Source organism: Thalassophryne amazonica, chromosome 4, assembly GCF_902500255.1.
Source record: "Thalassophryne amazonica chromosome 4, fThaAma1.1, whole genome shotgun sequence".
Taxonomy (NCBI): domain Eukaryota; kingdom Metazoa; phylum Chordata; class Actinopteri; order Batrachoidiformes; family Batrachoididae; genus Thalassophryne; species Thalassophryne amazonica.
In genome coordinates, this window is record NC_047106.1 from 79,671,704 (window position 1) to 79,695,751 (window position 24,048).

A 24,048-nucleotide genomic window follows, 5' to 3' on the forward strand; every position below is an offset into this window, starting at 1 on the left:
ACAACCCTGGCAAAAATTATGGAATCACCGGCCTCAGACGATGTTCATTCAGTTGTTTAATTTTGTAGAAAAAAAGCAGATCACAGACATGACACAAAACTAAAGTCATTTCAAATGGCAACTTTCAGGCTTTAAGAAACACTATAAGAAATCAAGAAAAAAAGATTGTGGTAGTCAGTAACGGTTACTTTTTTAGACCAAGCAGAGGAAAAAAATATGGAATCACTCAATTCTGAGGAAAAAATTATGGAATCACCCTGTAAATTTTCATCCCCCAAATTAACACCTGCATCAAATCAGATCTGCTCATTGACATTGACCCTATGCCATGACATTGACCCTATTTGTCTTTTTGCAAGGAATGTTTTTGCAGTTTTTGCTCTATGGCAAGATGCATTATCATCTTGAAAAATGATTTCATCATCCCCAAACATCCTTTCAATTGTCCAAAATATCAACATAAACTTGTGCATTTATTGATGATGTAATGACAGCCATCTCCCCAGTGCCTTTACCTGACATGCAGCCCCATATCATCAATGACTGTGGAAATTTACATGTTCTCTTCAGGCAGTCATCTTCATAAATGTCATTGGAAAGGCACCAAACAAAAGTTCCAGCATCATCACCTTGCCCAATGCAGATTCGAGATTCATCACTGAATATGACTTTCATCCAGTCATCCACAGTCCACAATTGCTTTTCCTTAGCCCATTATAACCTTGTTTTTTTCTGTTTAGGTGTTAATGATGCCTTTCGTTTAGCTTTTCTGTATGTAAATCCCATTTCCTTTAGGCGGTTTCTTACAGTTCGGTCACAGACGTTGACTCCAGTTTCCTCCCATTTGTTCCTCATTTGTTTTGTTGTACATTTTTCGATATTTGAGACATATTGCTTTAGGTTTTCTGTCTTGATGCTTTGATGTCTTCCTTGGTCTACCAGTATGTTTGCCTTTAACAACCTTCCCATGTTGTTTGTATTTGGTCCAGAGTTAGACACAGCTGACTGTGAACAACCAACATCTTTTGCAACATTGCGTGATGATTTACTCTCTTTTAAGAGTTTGATAATCCTCTCCTTTGTTTCAATTAACATCTCTCGTGTTGGAGCCATGATTCATGTCAGTCCACTTGGTGCAACAGCTCTCCAAGGTGTGATCACTGCTTTTTAGATACAGACTAATGAGCAGATCTGATTTGATGCAGGTGTTAGTTTTGGGGATGAAAATTTACAGGGTGATTCCATAATTTTTTCCTCAGAATTGAGTGATTCCATATTTTTTCCTCTGCTTGGTCTAAAAAAGTAACCGTTACTGACTGCCACAATCTTTTTTTCTTGATTTCTTATAGTGTTTCTTAAAGCCAGAAAGTTGCCATTTGAAATGACTTTAGTTTTGTGTCATGTGTCTGTGATCTGCTTTTTTTCTACAAAATTAAACAACTGAATGAACATCCTCCGAGGCCGGTGATTCCATAATTTTTGCCAGGGGTTGTAGTTTTTTTTTCTATAATCATCTTTTTTTTTGTAAATTAATTAATTGATTTATTTTTAGGTATTGTGGAAAAATCTTCCCCCGCTCCGCCAACCTGACTCGCCACCTTAGGACTCACACAGGAGAGCAGCCATACAGGTGAGGCGTTTCCTCGTGTTCTGTGTCGGCACATGCACGAGAAAACGCACAGATGCAGCTCATTTGTTAACAGCACATGGATGTTTTTCCAGAGAATTCTTGTCTGCAGTTAGAACAGAGTTTATGTATGTTTTCTTTTGCCGTAAAAGCCCAGAGTAATTATCCTACTGCTAAATTATTTGCCTGATGAAAAATGGTGCCCGTCACCCGGGTGACAGGAAGTGTGTGTGTGTGTGTGTGTGTGTGTGTGTGTGTGTGTGTGTGTGTGTGTGTGTGTGTGTGTGTGTGTGTGTGTGTGTGTGTGTGTGTGTGTGTGTGTGTGTGTGTGTGTGTGTGTGTATGGGGGGGGGCGTAAAAGAGCTGAGAGGAAATTTGGTGAAAAACTGGGATGAAGGGGAGCACCGGCAGATGTCCAGGACTCCAGGCCTTGCAGCTGTGGTCATTTCTCTCTTGCCTATGAAGATACGTTCAAAAAGATCTGCTTTGCTGGCTGCTGCTTGTTTTTTTTAAAACAAAAGTCAAACAGGTCAATTACGGCTGCGACAAATTGTTTGTTTGTTTGTTCTTGTTTTTAATCATTATCAGTATATATGCAGATTATCTTTACCATTAATCGGCTGTTTGACTTGTCTGCAGTGTGTAATCGAGGCCCTCTTCATGAACATCACCACTCATGACTGTGGTAATAAAGTGTCAAAATATAGTTTAAAATGCTAATTTTACGACAGACTTGTTTAAAATCCAAGGATATTCCATTTTTTAGCCAACCATTTGCAACCAATTTGTCTCAAATTTACCAGTTTTATTTGGTTTATCACAGGTTTGGGGTTAAGGTATTAAAACACAGCTGGTTTTGAACCTATTTACATGATCTTAAAAGCACCTTATACCAGTCTAATGGTTAAAACCAGTTAAAACAGATATTGCATATATGGTTTAAATAAGTTATTTTACTGTTGGTTTACATCTGTTTAAAATCAGTGAAAAATAATCCTTTTTAAAATTTGAAGTTTCAGTTTAAAGCATATTGTCCATGGTGTACAAGTTTAAAATGATACAAGTTTAAAGCAGCTTGATCTCTTTGACCGTAGGTTGATAGTTGTTTCAGATAAGTTTGATGAAACATTATATCTAGGTTAAAACTTAATTAAAGTGGCTTAAAAGCATTTTAACTCAATCTATCATTATTTAGACATTTACAGATAAAAAAAATGTTTCAAGATTAAAGGCACTTTAACACATTTTACCGATATTTTACATGCTTTTAAAATCAGTGAAAAATAAAATGTTTTAAGATTTAAAGTGTTTTAGTTTTAAACATATTGTCCATGGTGTGCAAGTTTAAAACAAGACAAGTTGAACATAGGTTGGCAGTTGTTTCAGATGAGTTTGGTGAAACTTAATCATTTTAACTCAATCTGTCATTATTTAAACACTTACAAATACAAAATGTGTTTCAAGATTAAAGGTACTTTGAGACATTTTACTGGTATTTTACATATTTTTAAAACCAGTGGAAAATAAAATGTTTTTATTTTCAGCGTGTTTCAATTTAAAGCATTCTGTTGTCAATTTTGTACAACTGTGTAAACCAGTTTGAAACAGTTAACCATGAGTTTGTAGTTTAAAATTAAAAACAAGGCAACTATCTGGTTTTAAAACCTGTCTAGAGACATTCAGAAGCACTTTGAACCTGTCTGTCAATGGTTAAAACTAGTTAAAACAGAAAATCTATACTTTATCTAACTTAAAGTCACTTTACAACACTGCTGATAATTTAATCAGTTTTAAGCTACTGAAAAAAAAAAATACTTGCTTTCAGGTTTAAAATCAGTTGAAGTAATCACATTGTTGAGGATGTACAACAGCTTAAAATCAGCTTATTTCAAACAAAACAGAAAAGTAAACATAACCTCACAAACTGATGTGAAATCATTTTAAATAATTAATCAGTTAAGTCCGCATCTTTTTTATGAATCAACTCTTTTTTTTTTCAGTTCTACAAATTATGTCTCTTACTGATGTCTCATGGATAAATTTGCAAAACCGGTGTCAAAGTCAGCTTCTTCTGTCCTGCTTTTTAAGTTTTCTGTGTGCCGCTGAGTTTGAAGTAATGATGCAGAAGCAGTTTATTCCACATGTAAAAACAAATGGTGGACATTTACTCTGTGTGGATAATGAGTCAACCCTGGCTTGGCTTTACTTAGTAACTAAGGTAGTGGAATGTTGGCCCAAAGTTGAGAGGCCTGCTGACCACAGGGGAGAGACAAAGACACAGACGCAGGCCTCGGCTGCCCCGGCCTGATAGCCTGCGCTCCATATGCTGGCATTCCATTAAAGATCGCCGCTATTTATTGTAATTTTTTTGTTGAGATAACCAGGGGGGTTCCTGGGGGACAGCCAATCAAGCGAGCTAATTCCAGCAGAAGAAAAGATGCAATCTTCTTGTATAATTTTGCATGAAGAAAATTGGCAAGAGGCTCTAATTTTGCAGGGTTAGAACCAAATCTGTTGCGTGCTTATTTTGAGAGAGAAGAATGCCGTTTTATTGAGCTGGCCAGAGATAAGAGGCAGAGCTGTTTCACCTTAAACAAGCTCCTCCATCATGTCTGGGATTGTGGGACTGCTGGAAATCGGTGACTCTGTGTGTGTTCTGCCTTATGTGTCCCATAGTTTCCCACACAACAAACTGCACGGCCCTCATCCATTCTGGGCTGGTACTTACATCCTGCAGGTGTGCTGTCGATTGATAATAGTGAAAGCTGCCCGCTCTTCCCCACAGGTGTAAATACTGTGACCGCTCCTTCAGCATCTCTTCCAACCTGCAGCGTCACATTCGCAACATCCACAACAAAGAGAAGCCCTTCAAGTGCCACTTATGTGACCGATGCTTCGGGCAGCAGACCAACCTGGACCGTCACCTCAAGAAGCACGAGAATGGGAATGTATCAGGTCAGATGAAGGAAGTGTGCTTAAACATGTATAGATTGAAAGAAGAAATACAGCTTCAGCTTGTCCAGATTGTGCTAGACCAATTATAAAGCATATACTGTACCTACTCTAAGGTTGGACAGTCCTAGACATTTTTGTGTTGCTCTTCAAAGGACAAAAAGAAACTTTTCTGAAGATCACACCCTGTGAAGGCTTATAATCAACTGGACCCAGGTCATTATCTGGATCTGCACAAAATTATACATGATTATAGACATTAAAACAATAGATATAATTGATGTTGTCATTTAAACAATAACAGCAACAACAGCAGCAATAATAACAATGTCAATAGCTGTGTAGCACTTACCGTAATGTTGTGCTTAACACCTGAACCTTACGTTTTAAAAAGATTCATGCAAATTAATGACAAAATACCCGTTTCACCATAATATCTGGGGGGTATCCTGGGGGTTGAGTTGTGATGGAGGTGTCAGAGAGGAGGATGCTGAGGAAGCTGCTCAGCATCCTGGACAACACCTCCTACCCCCTGCATGCCACACTGACGTCCTGTCAGAGCACCTTCAGCCAAAGACTGATACCACAGAGGTGCACCACAGAATGCCACAGGAGGTCTTTCCTACCAATGGCAATCAGACTGTATAACTCCTCCCCCTTCTGCAGGATGAATACATAACGAACAGAACTATTCAGACTTATGTGCAATATTGTCAAACATCTTGTCTTCTAGTCATTTTGCATAAATTTGTACTTCTTGTAAAAAAAAAAAAAAAACATTGTTCACTGTTTACTGTTTCTGTACGCTGGCAAAATAATTTCCTTCAGGATGAATAAAGTTGAACTTATCTTATATATGGCTCTGTGTGGCCTTTATGTATGATGAAGGATTAAACAGTTATGACCTTAAATTTGACCTTTCAAGGTCACCCAACACCAAAGGTCATACATCACTTGATATTTGTGTTTAGTAGTGACCACAGATCAGTGTTTCTCAAACCTTTTCAGACAAAGCATCACTTAATTAATAAGATTTCTAATTCTCAAGGACAACCTAACTCCACAAATGTCCAAAAACAACAGGTCTGCATATCACCCAATAGTAAATTACAAATTACAACCTTTTATTAACAGTTTTACGAATAGCTTTGTTTACTCTGACACATTTATATTACTATCTGTTCAACTTTGGAGTCATTTTACACAGTTTGAGAAATACTTTCAAGTTAGAATATGATATTAATTTAAACTGATATTTTATCTCTATACCCACAGAGCACCATGGGTTGCTCACAGACCGCCAGTGGTCCACAGGCTGCTCTTTGAGAAAGTCTGCCATAGATTTACCTTTAACCAATTCCACAAAATAGCCACTCACAGCCATATATGGGGGGTATTTTGTTTGCACATAACCTTAAATTTTCCCCTTTTTTCTCAGAATCAGATCACTTTGTCATTGTCTGACCCTCAGTCATTGTACCATCTTTGGTCCAAATCAGATCAAAACCTTTTGAGTTATTTTGTTCATGCAAACACAGACAGACAGACATGACAGAAAACAATGCTTCTGCATGCACTGTAAAACATTTAAAATATACTTCCACAAACATTATAAAATCACAATTATAAAAGAGAGAGAAAGCTACATTTTAAGAATAAGTAAATAATAATATATTACACTGGTCGACAGCCAAAATGCTTCAGAAATAGTAATAGTCAAACTTTGGGCCCAAGAATGAAAAGGATGTTTGAAATGGTTGCTTGTCTCTAGTTTTTAAGATATGCTACTACTATGGTACTAATGATTAATAATCCTTTAGCTGATTTTTAAAGTGTTACAAAAAGAGAACAGGTGAAATGTTATTATATAAACAATCAAAGAAACATGAAAAGACCTATGTTTACAATTTATCATGAAAACTCTACAATTAACACAGTATACAACCCCTGGCAAAAATTATGGAATCACCGGCCTCGGAGGATGTTCATTCAGTTGTTTAATTTTGTAGAAAAAAGCAGATCATAGATATGACACAAAACTAAAGTAATTTCAAATGGCAACTTTCTGGCTTTAAGAAACACTATAAGAAATCAGGAAAAAAAAATTGTGGCAGTCAGTAACAGTTACTTTTTTAGACCAAGCAGAGGGAAAAAAATATGGAATCACTCAATTCTGAGGAAAACATTATGGAATCATGAAAAACAAAAGAACGCTCTAACACATCACTAGTATTTTGTTGCACCACCTCTGGCTTTTATAACAGCTTGCAGTCTCTGAGGCATGGACTTAAAGAGTGACAAACAGTACTCTTCATCAATCTGACTCCAACTTTCTCTGATTGCTGTTGCCAGATCAGCTTTGCAGGTTGGAGCCTTGTCATGGACCATTTTCTTCAACTTCCACCAAAGATTTTCAATTGGATTAAGATCCGGACTATTTGCAGGCCATGACATTGACCCTATGTGTCTTTTTGCAAGGAATGTTTTCAGTTTTTGCTCTATGGCAAGATGCATTATCATCTTGAAAAATGATTTCCTCATCCCCAAACATCTTTTCAATGATGGGATAAGAAAAGTGTCCAAAATATCAACGTAAACTTGTGCATTTATTGATGATGTAATGACAACCATCTCCCCAGTGCCTTTACCTGACATGCAGCCCCATATCATCAATGACTGTGGAAATTTATATGTTCTCTTCAGGCAGTCATCTTTATAAATCTCATTGGAACGGCACCAAACAAAAGTTCCAGCATCATCACCTTGCCCAATGCAGATTCGAGATTCATCACTGAATATGACTTTCATCCAGTCAGCCACAGTCCACGATTTCTTTTCCTTAGCCCATTGTAACCTTGTTTTTTTCTGTTTAGGTGTTAACGATGGCTTTCGTTTAGCTTTTCTGTATGTAAATCCCATTTCCTTTAGGCGGTTTCTTACAGTTCGGTCACAGACGTTGACTCCAGTTTCCTCCCATTCGTTCCTCATTTGTTTTGTTGTGCATTTTCGATTTTTGAGACATATTGCTTTAAGTTTTCTGTCTTGACGCTTTGATGTCTTCCTTGGTCTACCAGTATGTTTGCCTTTAACAACCTTCCCATGTTGTTTGTATTTGGTCCAGAGTTTAGACACAGCTGACTGTGAACAACCAACATCTTTTGCAACATTGCGTGATGATTTACCCTCTTTTAAGAGTTTGATAATCCTCTCCTTTGTTTCAATTGACATCTCTCGTGTTGGAGCCATGATTCATGTCAGTCCACTTGGTGCAACAGCTCTCCAAGGTGTGATCACTGCTTTTTAGATGCAGACTAATGAGCAGATCTGATTTGATGCAGGTGTTAGTTTTGGGGATGAAAATTTACAGGGTGATTCCATAATTTATTCCTCAGAATGGAGTGAGTCCATATTTTTTTCCCTCTGCTTGGTCTAAAAAAGTAACCGTTACTGACTGCCACAATTTTTTTTCCTGATTTCTTATAGTGTTTCTTAAAGCCAGAAAGTTGCCATTTGAAATGACTTTAGTTTTGTGTCATGTCAATCAATCAATCAATCAACTTTTTTCTTATATAGCGCCAAATCACAACAAACAGTTGCCCCAAGGCGCTCCATATTGTAAGGCAAGGCCATACAGCAACCATGAAAAACCCCAACGGTCAAAACGACCCCCTATGAGCAAGCACTTGGCCACAGTGGGAAGGAAAAACTCCCTTTTATCAGGAAGAAACCTCCAGCAGAACCAGGCTCAGGGAGGGGCAGTCTTCTGCTGAGACTGGTTGGGGCTGAGGGAAAGAACCAGGAAAAAGACATGCCGAGAAGGGGGGCAGAGATCAATCACTAATGATTAAATGCAGAGTGATGCATACGGAGCAAAAAGAGAAAGAAACAGTGCATCATGGGAACCCCCCCACAGTCTACGTCTAAAGCAACATAACCAAGGGATGGTCCAGGGTCACCCGATCCAGCCCTAACTATAAGCCTTAGCGAAAAGGAAAGTTTTAAGCCTAATCTTAAAAGTAGAGAGGGTATCTGTCTCCCTGATCTGAATTGGGAGCTGGTTCCACAGGAGAGGAGTCTGAAAGCTGAAGGCTCTGCCTCCCATTCTACTCTTACAAACCCTAGGAACTACAAGTAAGCCCGCAGTCTGAGAGCGAAGCGCTCTAATGGGGTAATATGGTACTACGAGGTCCCTAAGATAAGATGGGACCTGATTATTCAAAACCTTATAAGTAAGAAGAAGAATTTTAAATTCTATTCTAGAATTAACAGGAAGCCAATGAAGAGAGGCCAACACGGGTGAGATATGCTCTCTCCTGCTAGTCCCCGTCAGTACTCTAGCTGCAGCATTCTGAACCAACTGAAGGCTTTTTAGGGAACTTTTAGGACAACCTGATAATAAAGAATTACAATAGTCCAGCCTAGAGGAAATAAATGCATGAATTAGTTTTTCAGCATCACTCTGAGACAAGACCTTTCTGATTTTAGAGATATTGCGTAAATGCAAAAAGGCAGTCCTACATATTTGTTTAATATGCGCTTTGAATGACATATCCTGATCAAAAATGACTCCAAGATTTCTCACAGTATTACTAGAGATCAGGGAAATGCCATCCAGAGTAACGATCTGGTTAGACACCATGCTTCTAAGATTTGTGGGGCCAAGTACAATAACTTCAGTTTTATCTGAGTTTAAAAGCAGGAAATTACAGGTCATCCATGTCTTTATGTCTGTAAGACAATCCTGCAGTTTAGCTAATTGGTGTGTATCCTCTGGCTTCATGGATAGATAAAGCTGGGTATCATCTGCGTAACAATGAAAATTTAAGCAATACCGTCTAATAATACTGCCTAAGGGAAGCATGTATAAAGTGAATAAAATTGGTCCTAGCACAGAACCTTGTGGAACTCCATAATTAACTTTAGTCTGTGAAGAAGATTCCCCATTTACATGAACAAACTGTAATCTATTAGACAAATATGATTCAAACCACCGCAGCGCAGTGCCTTTAATACCTATGACATGCTCTAATCTCTGTAATAAAATTTTATGGTCAACAGTATCAAAAGCAGCACTGAGGTCCAACAGAACAAGCACAGAGATAAGTCCACTGTCCGAAGCCATAAGAAGATCATTTGTAACCTTCACTAATGCTGTTTCTGTACTATGATGAATTCTAAAACCTGACTGAAACTCTTCAAATAGACCATTCCTCTGCAGGTGATCAGTTAGCTGTTTTACAACTACCCTCTCAAGAATCTTTGAGAGAAAAGGAAGGTTGGAGATTGGCCTATAATTAGCTAAGATAGCTGGGTCAAGTGATGGCTTTTTAAGTAATGGTTTAATTACTGCCACCTTAAAGGCCTGTGGTACATAACCAACTAACAAAGATAGATTGATCATATTTAAGATTGAAGCATTAAATAATGGTAGGACTTCCTTGAGCAGCCTGGCAGGAATGGGGTCTAATAAACATGTTGATGGTTTGGATGAAGTAACTAATGAAAATAACTCAGACAGAACAATCGGAGAGAAAGAGTCTAACCAAATACCGGCATCACTGAAAGCAGCCAAAGATAACGATACATCTTTGGGATGGTTATGAGTAATTTTTTCTCTAATAGTCAAAATTTTGTTAGCAAAGAAAGTCATGAAGTCATTACTAGTTAAAGTTAATGGAATACTCAGCTCAATAGAGCTCTGACTCTTTGTCAGCCTGGCTACAGTGCTGAAAAGAAACCTGGGGTTGTTCTTATTTTCTTCAATTAGTGATGAGTAGAAAGATGTCCTAGCTTTACGGAGGGCTTTTTTATAGAGCAACAAACTCTTTTTCCAGGCTAAGTGAAGATCTTCTAAATTAGTGAGACGCCATTTCCTCTCCAACTTACGGGTTATCTGCTTTAAGCTACGAGTTTGTGAGTTATACCACGGAGTCAGACACTTCTGATTTAAAGCTCTCTTTTTCAGAGGAGCTACAGCATCCAAAGTTGTCTTCAATGAGGATGTAAAACTATTGACGAGATACTCTAACTCCCTTACAGAGTTTAGGTAGCTACTCTGCTCTGTGTTGGTATATGACATTAGAGAACATAAAGAAGGAATCATATCCTTAAACCTAGTTACAGCGCTTTCTGAAAGACTTCTAGTGTAATGAAACTTATTCCCCACTGCAGGGTAGTCCATCAGGGTAAATGTAAATGTTATTAAAAAATGATCAGACAGAAGGGAGTTTTCAGGGAATACTGTTAAGTCTTCTATTTCCATACCATAAGTCAGAACAAGATCTAAAATATGATTAAAGTGGTGGGTGGACTCATTTACTTTTTGAGCAAAGCCGATAGAGTCTAATAATAGATTAAATGCAGTGTTGAGGCTGTCATTCTCAGCATCTGTGTGGATGTTAAAATCGCCCACTATAATTATCTTATCTGAGCTAAGCACTAAGTCAGACAAAAGGTCTGAAAATTCACAGAGAAACTCACAGTAACGACCAGGTGGACGATAGATAATAACAAATAAAACTGGTTTTTGGGACTTCCAATTTGGATGGACAAGACTAAGAGACAAGCTTTCAAATGAATTAAAGCTCTGTCTAGGTTTTTGATTAATTAATAAGCTGGAATGGAAGATTGCTGCTAATCCTCCGCCCCGGCCCGTGCTACGAGCATTCTGACAGTTAGTGTGACTCGGGGGTGTTGACTCATTTAAACTAACATATTCATCCTGCTGTAACCAGGTTTCTGTTAGGCAGAATAAATCAATACGTTGATCAATTATTATATCATTTTATCATGTCTGTGATCTGCTTTTTTATATCATGTCTGTGATCTGCTTTTTTTCTACAAAATTAAACAACTGAATGAACATCCTCCGAGGCCAGTGATTCCATATTTTTTGCCAGGGGTTGTAGTTATGTAGACGTAAAATGTAAAAACTTAAATATCTTGGAAAGAGTAGCCAATCAGTTATTTTTATTTTCATATTTGAATTCAGTGTGCCAAAATTCAGAATAAATGCCACATTTTATTTCTGAAGCACACAACTTATAAAAATTTGTATACCAGTGATAACACTGGTATACAAATTTTACTTATTACAGTAAATATGTGTTTTTATTCATGATTTGAATGACTATCCACAAGTTGACTGTCTAATTTCAGGAAAGAAAACCTTCAGCATTTGACCAGCAACAACAAAATGTCATAATTTACATAATTAAAGGGGACCATTATGTATAATTTTCAACAAGCAATTCATTAGATGTCTTCAAAACAGATATTAAAGCTTGCACCCAAAATATGAGGTTATAAACACTTAAAAACAAATACTTTTTCAGGTCGCTACTAAATGACTTGTTTCTGTGTCCATTGTTGCTGCTTGTGATACTCCCTTCACAGTTTCATATGTCACCGAAATCTTAAACAATCAGAGATGTAAATTTTGCTTGCAGTTGGACAATTTCTTCATGCACAAACAAAGAATTAGGCCACATATTCCCCATATTGTGTAATGTGATACAAAAAGTTAAGTGCAATATTTTTGGCAGGCTTGTGTTCTGATTGCAATCCAGTTTCATGCCATTTCATGATGGCATAATGAAAAGTAAATTCATCTATTAGTTTGTAATCCCGTTACAAAAAAGCACATTTTTTGACGGGATCACAAATTCATTTTGTGAAGCTATCAAAAAATGTGGGGTGACATGAGGAGGTCTGTGGGGTTATGGTTAGGGTTAGGGGAAGGGGTAGAAATAGTAAAATTTTTAAAAATGCATCAAGAAAATGTGACTCATTTTGTGACAGGAGCATGAAAAAAAAAGCATGAGACTGGGCTACTCATTGGGGTTCGGGCTAACTGTTGGGAAAGTGTAAGTACACGGACCCACAACAGGGGGCGCAAATGAACGGACAATGGAATAGGTCAAATAACAACACTTTACTGTTGCGAACGTGCACAACAAACACAACAGATTACACAATAGATCAAAGGTCAAATTACAAGGTGTCGTGTGGGCAGGCTCGAAGATAGGAGACGCCTGTCCAAAGCAGAACCGGAACCACACGATTTCCTCCGCCACCAGACCCCGGGAATACTGGAGCCGCCAAGTCCCGAACTCCCAGGTGGCCACTGCCTCCGCGTGTCGGACCTGGTACTGCTGGCGAGGAACAAAAACACAATTAAACGTGGGTGCGTCTGCACCCAGCAATCTGCACGGCAGGGAAGCTACCTCCACCTCTCGTTGGAGAAAAAGTCTGTTATCACTCACAAAAATCACAACAAAAAGGCTTTCTATCAAGCAGTCAGGCTGAGGATATTACCTTTCAGGTAGAACGATATCTCGGCAAAGAGGTGGAGATGACGTCTTGCTGATATACCGATGCAGATCAGATGAGTGGTGACAGCTGTCACAGGTGATGAGTGTCAGCTGTCACCCCGGCTGCTCCTGTGAGGCGGCAGCGCCCTCTGGTGCCTGGAGCCCGCACTCCAGGCAGGGTGCCCTCTGGTGGTGGTGGGCCAGCAGTACCTCCTCTTCAGCGGCCCACACAACACTAACGTTAGAATGACAATAATAACAAGTATAAGACAATTTACCATATTTTATCTTCACTCAGATAATCCACCCTTTTGGTATCAGTGAAGTCATCACCCCCTCACGATGGAAAATACATGGGATATATACTAATTCTGGCTCAAAAATACTTATGAATATGTATGAAACTTTGTGCATTACTTGTTTATGTACATTTTATTGTTTTTTTTTTTCTTCTTCTTCTTTTGTGAAAATACAATGAATTGTCAGACTTTGTGTGTCTTAAAACCCAAACCACAAACTGTATAGGTAGCTGAAAAAGGAAAATTGAACAAAATGTCTTTTTAAGCAAGTTAAAAAAAAAAATAGATCCCACATTCACCCTTTTAGATGGATCAGCACAGATATGTTGGTGAAAACATGAACACACTTGGTGAATTTGTAATTTTGACTTATCAGCAAAAAGAGTTAGAGTTTATGCTTAAAACACCACATTTGTGAGGTGCATTATGAATTACACGACTGGATAATGTAAAATATAATTTGCTCCTGATTGGAAAGTACTCAAGCAGTTAAGAAATTAAATGTAATAAATCTGTCATAAACTTGTGCAACAGCACAAAATACTTTTTGAATGAGGTGCTTTCATCAGCAGCTCAGCTGATGGCGCCGTGATTTGATTGGCTCCATCACTCTCATTTCGAATCAGCACAGCCAGCAGTGACATCTGGCTAGCAGTCGATGCTAACAGACATTTAATCAGACATGTTGTTTGCTGCGTAGGAAATACATTATCCTCTTAATCAAAACTAAACAAATACGTAAATAACCTACATACTCACACAGTGTATCAGCAACACTTTCTAAGTTCAAAGTAAATCCTCAATACAGAGACAGCATGATGTCATAAAGGCAGAACATCAAAAATGAACAGCTAAAGGAGTCATATTGCACAACTCCTCATTCAGAAGCGAATAAAGGTCACCAGTTCCTGAATAGCAGATATTCCTAGGCTTTTCTAAAGTCTAGGAACCACTGCTCCTAGTGGTTGGATTGCGTCTAACTGTAACTAGGATGGGTTAAATGCAGAGGGCAAATTTCATTGTATGTATGTACAATGACAATAAAGGCTCCAATCATTCATTCATTCAAACAAATGAAACAAATAAAAAAACAATGAACTTCTTCAGCATCAAAGGATATTTTATCATTATACCACTTTACCAAATAACCATAGAGCTGAATATAAATATGTAAAATATGCTGACTGAATCACACTTTCCCTATGATCTAATTCCTGCACCTCTACATCCCAGGAAAAAAAAAATGAGATTTCAATATTTTACACCATCAACAAACTGAAATCAGCACAATCCAAAATACATTATACATTTGTGTGACCCAAATGGCTTATTTGTAATTAAAACCATTTAAGGAAAATTGAAAAAGGAAATTACACATCACTAAAATGTGCAATTTAAAAGTATGGCTTTACACTTACAATCACCCATTTCAAATGTTTAAATAAATTGAATCAAGCACCACTTACTGCACGTTCCATCCATCATTCCGTTGTGATGTACATTAAACCTGCTCGCCTGAGGATTGTGGGTTATTTCAACATGAGTATTTTTCTCCTCTTACAGGCACTGCAATGTCTTCTCCTCAGTCTGAACTGGACAGTGGCAGTGCCATACTGGATGACAAAGAAGACTCTTATTTCAATGAAATAAGAAATTTTATTGGAAATACAGGCCACAACCAGGCATCCCCTGATCCCTCTGAGGAAGGGTGAGCACTGTTGCATTTTTTTACAACAATCAAATCTACGGACATCAGAGCTAAACTAAAATAATGATTGCTGATTATCAACAACTTGGCAAAATGGTGAGGTTGGGCAAAGCCTTGCTACAATAACACTCATCTCAATCTATATGTTTTTTTTTTTCATTCATTTATTTTAGTTGTTAATGTAGAAAGTAACCACAGAATACTGAACTCTGACTGAAGCCTCACTCTCACTTACACAGATTAGCATCCCGGAAGGCTATAACTGACAAACTGGCATGTGAAGGTCACTGTTGCCAGCAAATGCATACTTGCATGTGCCTTGATGACTTGTACCATGTGATTTGTGCAAACATAACTGTAGCAATCCTGTAGTACAACTATTGCATGACTTTGGTTCTTCGAGTGACATCATAGAATGTACAGCAATGTTCCAGAGTGCACAGAAATGAAAGGGATCACCAAACTATGTCAAAGCAAAAAAGAAATATTCAAACATACTGAATATCTTGCCACAGTTCAGTCATGACCACAGCATGACAGAATATCCCAGTTCATCAAAGACACTCTATAACAAGTCCAAAAGCCGGAGTCTGTCACTTTAAGGGGTTGTGTCAGTGCCCTTGGCAAAGGTAATTTACACTTCTGTGATGACCAAATCAATGCAGAAAAGTACATTGAGATTTTAGGGCAACATGTCCTTCAAGACAACATCTTATCCAAGGGCACCCATGCATTTTGCATAAGACCTAACAGAACCACATTCTGCACACATTATAAAGCCATGGCTGTGGAAGAAGAGGATGTGGATACTGAACTGACCTGCCTGCAGTCCTAACCTGTACCTCACAGTGAATGTGTGGAGAATTTTGAAATGAAAATTGCAACAAGGACAATCTCATACTGTTTCACAACTTAAGATGTGTTTGCAGGAAGAATGGGACAAAGTAAGACCTGAAAATGTTTCATTGCTTGGTGCCCTCAATGCCAAAATTAGGAGAGGACCTAGTATGCACATCATTTAGGAGAGTTGTTCGAGACTAATATGACTCCAATGAACAACTTGGGATGTGTGCCAAAATCTCTATTTCCTACAAACAGTCCAAAAAGACCATGCCCTTTTTTGTCCCAAGTGTCACTTCAAATACAGCTGTATTTTCTCGCCTGTAGCAGCTATAGATTTTCCGAGGTATTCAAAATGTTCAGAATGTTCACATGTTCAGAAGGGTCATAGAAGAGTCATTTTCAGGCTGTTGATCGCAGATAGAGATTTTGGCACATATCACAAGTTGTTCAATGGGGTCATATTAGGTTCAGACAGTTGAGTTATCCTCTCCTAAATGATGTGCACACATGAAAATTCAGTAAGGTATATCTTATATATTATATTCAAATTCTAATGTGGAACTATGCCAGTATACAAAGGTATATCTAAATATCTAAAAAGGAAGAGTAAAATAGGAGAGTAGAAAAGAGTAGAGTAGAGCCACTTAGGTGCCTGGTCTTGAGAACCAGGGATGGTAGGTTAGTTGTCTAAGCGAGGTCCTAGACTAAATGTTCTAAGTGTTGTGAGAAGGAATGGCAGAATACAAAGTGGTAAATGTGTTAGTGTCGCATCTTTTTCTGGGATATACTTTTGTGAACATGAGAACAAAGTGTTATTGTGATTTTGTGAGGTTGTAGCTACAGAAATGATGCTAAGAAGTTGAATATTATACAAATAATGAATGTTTATGAGTTCAATGGTACGAATATTTCATGAGGTGAAAGCTGGAACATGTTCCAAATTTGCACTCTAACCAAATTTGCACTCTAAATGGAACCAAACTGCACTCTAAATGCAATGCAACACAAATGGGATGAATAATCCATGTCACGTGACATACAAAGCACAGAATGATTGGTTGACTTCAATCGATTACCTTTTTGTTACCACCCAGGCAGTATTCCCCAATTATCACATTGTGATCCGAGGTCCAGAGCAGAGTGTAATCATCTTTTAGGATAATCACAGTTTGTGAAAGAAGCTCTTGGCCACACATATGAGCAGATCTCTGTTCTTGCAGCTTTGTCTGAGGATTATGCAAATAAATAGTTGGAGCCACGATGGGCTTCGATAGCAGCCGAGCGCTCTGCTCGGGTCTCTGAGTTTGTTTTCATGCGCCCATCGCTGGTTTGATCACAGGGCAGATTGGAAGGCCAGATAGAGATCTCACAGACTGATTGTGCTGAAGGCCTGTGAGAGCAGGAGAGCAGAGCGTCGGAGGGAAGCGGGAGGAGGAGCCCAGCAGTTAGCTCGCCACATCTGGAACCAACATGTCTGCCTACAGGAAGAGTGTGGAGGGGGTGGGGTCACGGGGTCGGCCCGTGTTTCCTTTCAAAGTGCTGTGCTCCTGACTACTTCTGATAGATACTTTATCCCCAGCAAATTACCACGTTTGAAAGCGTAATTAGCGAATCTGTTTTCTTAATCACAGAGCTCTTGCTCTCTTTTTCTGCCTGTTCCTCTTCCCGGCCGTGCGATCTCTACACGGCACGTACACACCATCGCATCAGCTCACACCATATCAGCTGCTGAAAAAGCAGTCACGCCGAGGCACTGCTGAAATATAACATGCAAAGTTTCCCGTGCTTCTTTTCCTGGACTCAGGTAGAATCCTTAACGGCATCCTGTAATCACCTGGCGACGTGTCTGATACGCTTTATTTTCCTAGCCTGCTAAATCTCTCTGTCTGATTCTCAATTGCCTTTTTTGGATCCTGTGAACGAGAAATGGCATTTTTGGGAGCTGACGAAAGATGCCTCAGAGTGAAATTAGTGATTCACTCCTAATGTGGTTCCAGATGATTTACCAAATGGTGGTTTCCTGTGGCGCGGAGACAGAAGGACACATTAAGACCAAGCCAGTTTGGATAGCTGGCCTCCTCACCCTCCACCGGGATGGAGGAATGAACCGGTTGGCAGCGCTCTCATAACTCTCCCACCAAATGGGGCTGTCAACTAAATATTTTGCCTATTAGATGAATACGAGATAGTTGGAAAAATAAACAAGCGAGGCACAGCACTCCACTTAAGTGCTGCAACCATCAGCCCAGTGCTGCCGTGCCCAAAGGGGCCCAGAGCCTTGATGACAAACGAGATTCCGGCTCTGCTTGAGCCCAGCTGCCATCAGAACCTCCTCTCACTCTCTCTGCAGTAAAATGCACCTGAAGCATTTCTTCTTACTTCTTTATTTCACAAACATCTATTTATTAAAAGCCAAGTGGCCTCTGTGTATGCATGCCTGCACGTGTGTGTGTATGACTTCATCACAAAGAAACTGGGGAGAGCTGATATTCGCTGTTTGGTATGCTCATGTATTTTGGGTTCATTTAGAGCCTGTGGATCCCCATGGTCAACATGCTAGTTTACACTTAAAACAGTTGCATTCCTGCAACAGTTGCAGGAATAACTGGCATCTAGATGCCAGTTATTCCTCTTGAATAAATGCTACCAGTGTAAAGGGGTCGTGTTGTACACCTTTTCTGCACAGTAATATGGATCACTAGGTGTCATAAAAACAGATAATTAAGTTTGTTTGGGACTTACAAAAAGCAAGAGGAAACATTTACTGACCATGACTTTGCTGTGATCTTTGCTAAATCAATAGATACCCTGAATTCAGTACCTGAAAAGCAGCATGAGGAACTGGAGTGTCTGGGTTTGTGATGGTATTGAATCAAGACTAAGATCCAGGCTTTCAGTGGCTTCCTTGACTCAGCTATCGGAGGTGTATCTGTATGCAGAGAAAGTGTTAAAGTTGTAGTCATTCAAGACATTCAGTTATCACAACAGTTATGTTTATGGCTCTCATTCCTCATTTTTGAGATCGGGGAAATGGCTGGGAAGAGCTTATGGAGTCATGAGGTTTCAGGACAGAGGTGTCTGGTGATGCAGATGTCTTTGTAGGAGAAAAAAGTCTTTAGGGTTTTGATACCCTTTCCTACTGTATGGCTGTAAGACTTGGACACTAACCAGTGACCTAAGGTGATGACTGGATGTCTTTGGTGCTAGATCTCTTTGGAGGATCCTTGGTACCGCTGGAATGACTTACTTGGAGAGACTCAGATGAGACGTATCACTTGGATTGTGTGTAAATATCAACTGTGACATTTTATCTATGTGACATGTTTCTCTGTGCATGACCCAGCATATTGGTACCTCATTGTTGAGGAGCCCTGTGTCTGGAGACCCTACTGGCCCCGCCCATTTTTCACCTGTCTGTGGCAGATGGAGTGTCACCTTCATTATAAATGACAGACGCTTAACTGCTAGACCTTACCTGGTCTGTTCTTTCTTTCTCTCTTTCTCCCAACATATGTGTGGATTTTAAGTTACGTGTAGCTTGAAATAAGCTTCTTTTTGGAGTGGTGGTGGTGGTGGGGGCTGTGACATTTAATTTCTAAAGCCTACATGTGGTGGCCACCAAGATCACTTCTCCTTGTTACTAGTAGGTATCTGGAGAATTGCTGAACCTCTGTCATAGAACTTTGACACTTTGAGGATGTTCAATATGAAACCCCAACTGTATTTAACTTTAAAAAGTAAATAAAAAGTGACGTTGCAGAATCTTACTCAGCGGATGTTCTTGGTCTACAGGTTGAATGGCGGCCCCTTTGAAGAAGAGAAGCCATTGATGGCTAGCCACGGGTCACACAACATCGAGGACGAGGAAGCAGAGGAGCTTGGCGCTGATGAAGAAGATGAGCAGGAGCAAAGTAACAGTCCTAGGAAACTTGACGACGGGGTGCTACCAAGCAACCTCACTGACGACATTATCCAGGAAGACATGGACTTCAGTATGGCAAATGACATGAAACTCAACTGTAAAGCTTCTCTGAGAAGGTGCATTCAGTACACAGGCACATACTGTAAGTGCATTACCGGTTATAACTTGCAAACATGTAGAAACTGTGTGTGTGTTCCATCACGATCCCAGGTATAAGGATGAGGAGGAACAGAGTGGCTATTCAGCTTTGGATCACATTCGACACTTTTCAGACATGCGTAAGCTGGAGGAGAGTGAGCTGAGTGATGGAGATGGAGATGAAGATGAAGGATCATTTGGCTCCGCCTCTCTAACTGAGGCAGTCAAACAGCCACTATATAGGAAATCCAAGTCTCAGGTAACTCTGATGTTTGGAAAGTACCACTTAGCTAGTTAAGTGGTTAGTTAGGTGCACTCTAAAAAATGAACCACTGTCTCAATGCGAAAAAGTGATGTAACAATTTGCATAGATTTTGTAAAGTTATTTCAACTTAACTAGAGACGTCTTGTGGCATTAACTCAGTTGAAAATTGAAATAACTAAGTTGAAATAACTTAAAAAAAAATATGCAAATTGTTCCATCAATTTTTCTCGCTGAGACATCAGTTCCTTTTTTAGAGTGTATGTATGTATGAACACAGGCAGTTATACATGTAGGTAGATACACAGGCATCGGGTCATAGATTAACACATTCTCAATGCACTTTTATGCTTGTTGGTGCCCCTTTCCAGTGTCACAGACCGAACGGCCCCACCCTAAAAATTGGTCCACCCTGCCTTCACTGCACATGTGCCATTTGGGACCACAGCAGCTCATCTGAGACTGACTCTCTACACCCAAAGCAATTAAAGGGAATAATGTGATTATTAACCATCAGATGACAAATTAAAACCTCTTAAATCATTCTAAAGTCAGTTTTAAGCAGAAATGAGGCCGTTTTAAACAGAAATGAGGCAATAATCAGTGAGTCAATACTGACGCTTTGAAATGACCGACGCGCAGTGAACACATCAGCTAGCAGCTCATGTAGCCGCAGTGCTCTGATCGCTTCCTCCATCTTTTATGATGAAATAATGCTGAATTTATGTGGAAATGATTGTTGTACAAAAACTTCAGATATCTGTCGCTGAGATAGATGATGACTGGAGTGCAGTTTGAAGCAGAAGCGAGGCGATAATTGGTGAAATACTGCCAATGCGCTGAACTGACGCATGCACAGTGAAGGCAGATTTTTAGTGGGTGCTGTTCGGTCGGCGACACGGCACAATTTGATGAGTTAGCAACCCGTTGTGTCATTTAGTGATGGGTGGGGAAACACATTTTTTGACAGCTATGTTATTTCTCTCTGGAAGTGTATGGCACTATGCATCTGGACAGTGACACCAGTTTTGCAATTTTTCTCTCTGTACACCCCCACAATGGAGTCAGACGAAACAATCAAGACGTACTTGTAGTGTTGACTTTTTGCTTTATTTCAAATGGTTTAGCAAAAATTTCACACTAACCACTGAGTAATTACAGCTATGTTTATACACAGTCCCCCCCTTACCAGAGTCCATTAATTGGACAAATTAACATAACTATAAATATAAGCACTGAATCACCACTTTTACAGCCAGTTTTCTTTTTCATGGATTCCTGAACATTTCCAAGTCATTTAATATATCTTAAGCTTTAATAGCCTGTGGCAGGTCAATTTCTCACCACCATTCAAAGACATGCAGGAAGTGAACTCAGCACCAAAATATTGCAAGCAGAAAATATGTTAATGTGTAATAAAAGAATGAAAAAATAATGTTATAAACCAGTTGTATTTATTTCAAATTTATGTTTCAGACTATTTTTAAAAATATATAAAATTTCTGATTAGATTTCTTTGTTCTGAGCAATTTAGCAATTGTGTCTGAGTTTTGTTTTTTGTTCCTTGAATCACTTCAAAGCCTTGGCATTAAGAATAATCATTATTTAGCTTGTCCAATTACTCAGCCTCTGAAAATGGGGGCCTTGTTTATAAAAATGACAATAATTCAAAATGTATCCATCCATTCTCTATACGCGCTTAGTCCAGTTAAGGTTCACGGGGGGGTGCAGCCCATCCTAGCAGTCATAGGCATGAGGCAGGGTATGCAGTTATTAAAATAATTCCCTCAGTGGAAAGTAATTTGAAGAAAAGTCTACCAGATTCTATTTACAGTACTGAAATTGCCGTTATTTTCACCCTAACATGCAAAGACAGTTCCGGATTGTAAGGTGATGGCTGAAAATATTGTGGAAATAAGCTCAGTGTCCACTGCTGTCTTTTTTTTCCTCTATGACTGGGTTCATTTGCGAGATACATTTGATGCATTATTTTAAAGGCTTTCATTGGTGGATAGAAAACATAAATCTAAAAGTGTACTGAGAATTTCATGATGAGAAGAAACTTTTTGCACCATGAAGTTTATTTATTAATACTGCTAATATTACCTTGTCGCAAATATGTATAATACAACTCTTTTAAGTGTGCTCCCTTCCTGTCCCCCAGGCTTACGCCATGATGCTGTCTCTGGCTGAAAAGGACTCTCTCCATGCAGCCAACCACACCCCAGCCAGCATGTGGCACAGTCTGGCCCGCGCTGCCGCCGAATCCAGTGCCATCCAGTCCCTAAGCCATGTATGATGACACCTGTTTGCACCTGCTCTTTCACCATTCAGCCCCCACTCCCTGACCTATGGCACTGGCAGCCCGTTGCGGGGGTCTCACTTCAGGACCTTTGGGCCTCTGACCGTTCACAGAGTGACTGCTGAGCAGAACCACGGCCCATCTGACTGCTGGGTGGAGCACCATATACACACAAAGCGGGTCAGTGTCCAGCTCCACAATCCACAACAGACAAAGAGAGCCTAAAAATGTCCTCCAGAGACCTTAAAATTGATGACTCAAGCTAACAGCAAGCAGCGAGGATGATTGCGGCATAAAATAATAATGCTAATGTAATAATAACTGTATTTATTCTGCTGAATTTCTATGTTTTGCACAGCAAAGGCAGCTGGTAAACATGGAAGGTGGATGTGCTGGTGTGATTATTGCTCGCCTGCATTTATTACCCAGCACATACAGTGTATCCGGAAAGTATTCACGGCACTCCACTTTTTCCATATTTTGTTATGTTGCAGCCTTATTACAAAATTGAGTATATTAATTTTTTTCCCTCAAAATTCTACTCACAACACCACATAATCACAACATGAAGCAGTTTTTTGAAATCCTTGCAAATTTATTAAAAATAAATAAAAACTTCGTAAAATAAATAAAAATACGTACATAAGTATTCACACCCTTTGCTCAATACTTTGTTGATGCACCTTTGGCAGCAATTACAGCCTCAAGACTTCTTTAATATGATGTGCACCTATCTTTTGGCAGTTTTGCCAATTTCTCTTTGCAGCACCTCTCAAGCTCCATCAGGTTGGATGGGGAGCTTTGGTGTACAGCTATTTTCAGATCTCTCCAGAGATGTTCCATCAGATTCAGGTCCAGGCTCTGGTTGGGTCACTCAAGGTCATTCACAGAGTTGTCCTGAAGCCACTCCTTTGATAGCTTGGCTGTGTGCTGAGGGTCATTGCCCTGCTGACAGATGGACCATCGCCCCAGTCTGAGGTCAAGAGCACTCTGAAGCAGGTTTTCATCCAGGATGTCTCTGTACATTGCTGCATCTATCTTTGCCCCAATTCTGACTAGTCTCCCAGTCCCTGTCGCTAAAGAACATCCCCACGGCATGATCAATCAATCAATCAATTTTTTTATATAGCGCCAAATCACAACAAACAGTTGCCCCAAGGCGCTTTATATTGTAAGGCAAGGCCATACAATAATTATGTAAAACCCCAACGGTCAAAACGACCCCCTGTGAGCAAGCACTTGGCTACAGTGGGAAGGAAAAACTCCCTTTTTTTTTTTTTGAGCTTCATGGCAAAGGCTATGAATACTTACGTACATGCGATTTCTTCTGGGTTTTTTTTTTTTGGTTTGTTTATTATTATTATTATTATTATTATTGTTATTATTAATAATAATAATAATAATAATAATAAAGTTCAAAAATCTAAAAAAAACTTTTTCACATTGTTATTATGGGGTATTGTGTATAGAATTTGGAGGGGAAAAAATTAATTTCATTCATTTTGGAATAAGGCTGCAACATAAAAAAAAATGTGGAAAAAGTGAAGTGCTGTGAATATTTTCCAGAAGTACCATACAAAGCAAGAACATTTTACTCTCAGAGGGTGAGTTTGGTTGTGTCTCTAAGACAGTTGGTTTCAGCCACGTTTCACTGTGTGTAAATCATTAGAACCCTGTTTCACC

General features: G+C 39.2%; 1 protein-coding gene across 1 annotated transcript in view; it reads left to right on the forward strand.

The window, feature by feature from the left end:
• mecom (MDS1 and EVI1 complex locus) overlaps positions 1-22,587 on the forward strand; it is a 523,157-nt gene extending 500,570 nt beyond the window's left edge. The window contains 6 exon segments of the mRNA XM_034168129.1: positions 1,553-1,630; positions 4,413-4,582; positions 14,754-14,898; positions 19,534-19,779; positions 19,874-20,060; positions 22,228-22,587. Coding sequence (XP_034024020.1) covers positions 1,553-1,630; positions 4,413-4,582; positions 14,754-14,898; positions 19,534-19,779; positions 19,874-20,060; positions 22,228-22,362 — 961 coding nt within the window. The 3' untranslated portion in view covers positions 22,363-22,587.
• Positions 22,588-24,048: the final 1,461 nt, after the last annotated feature.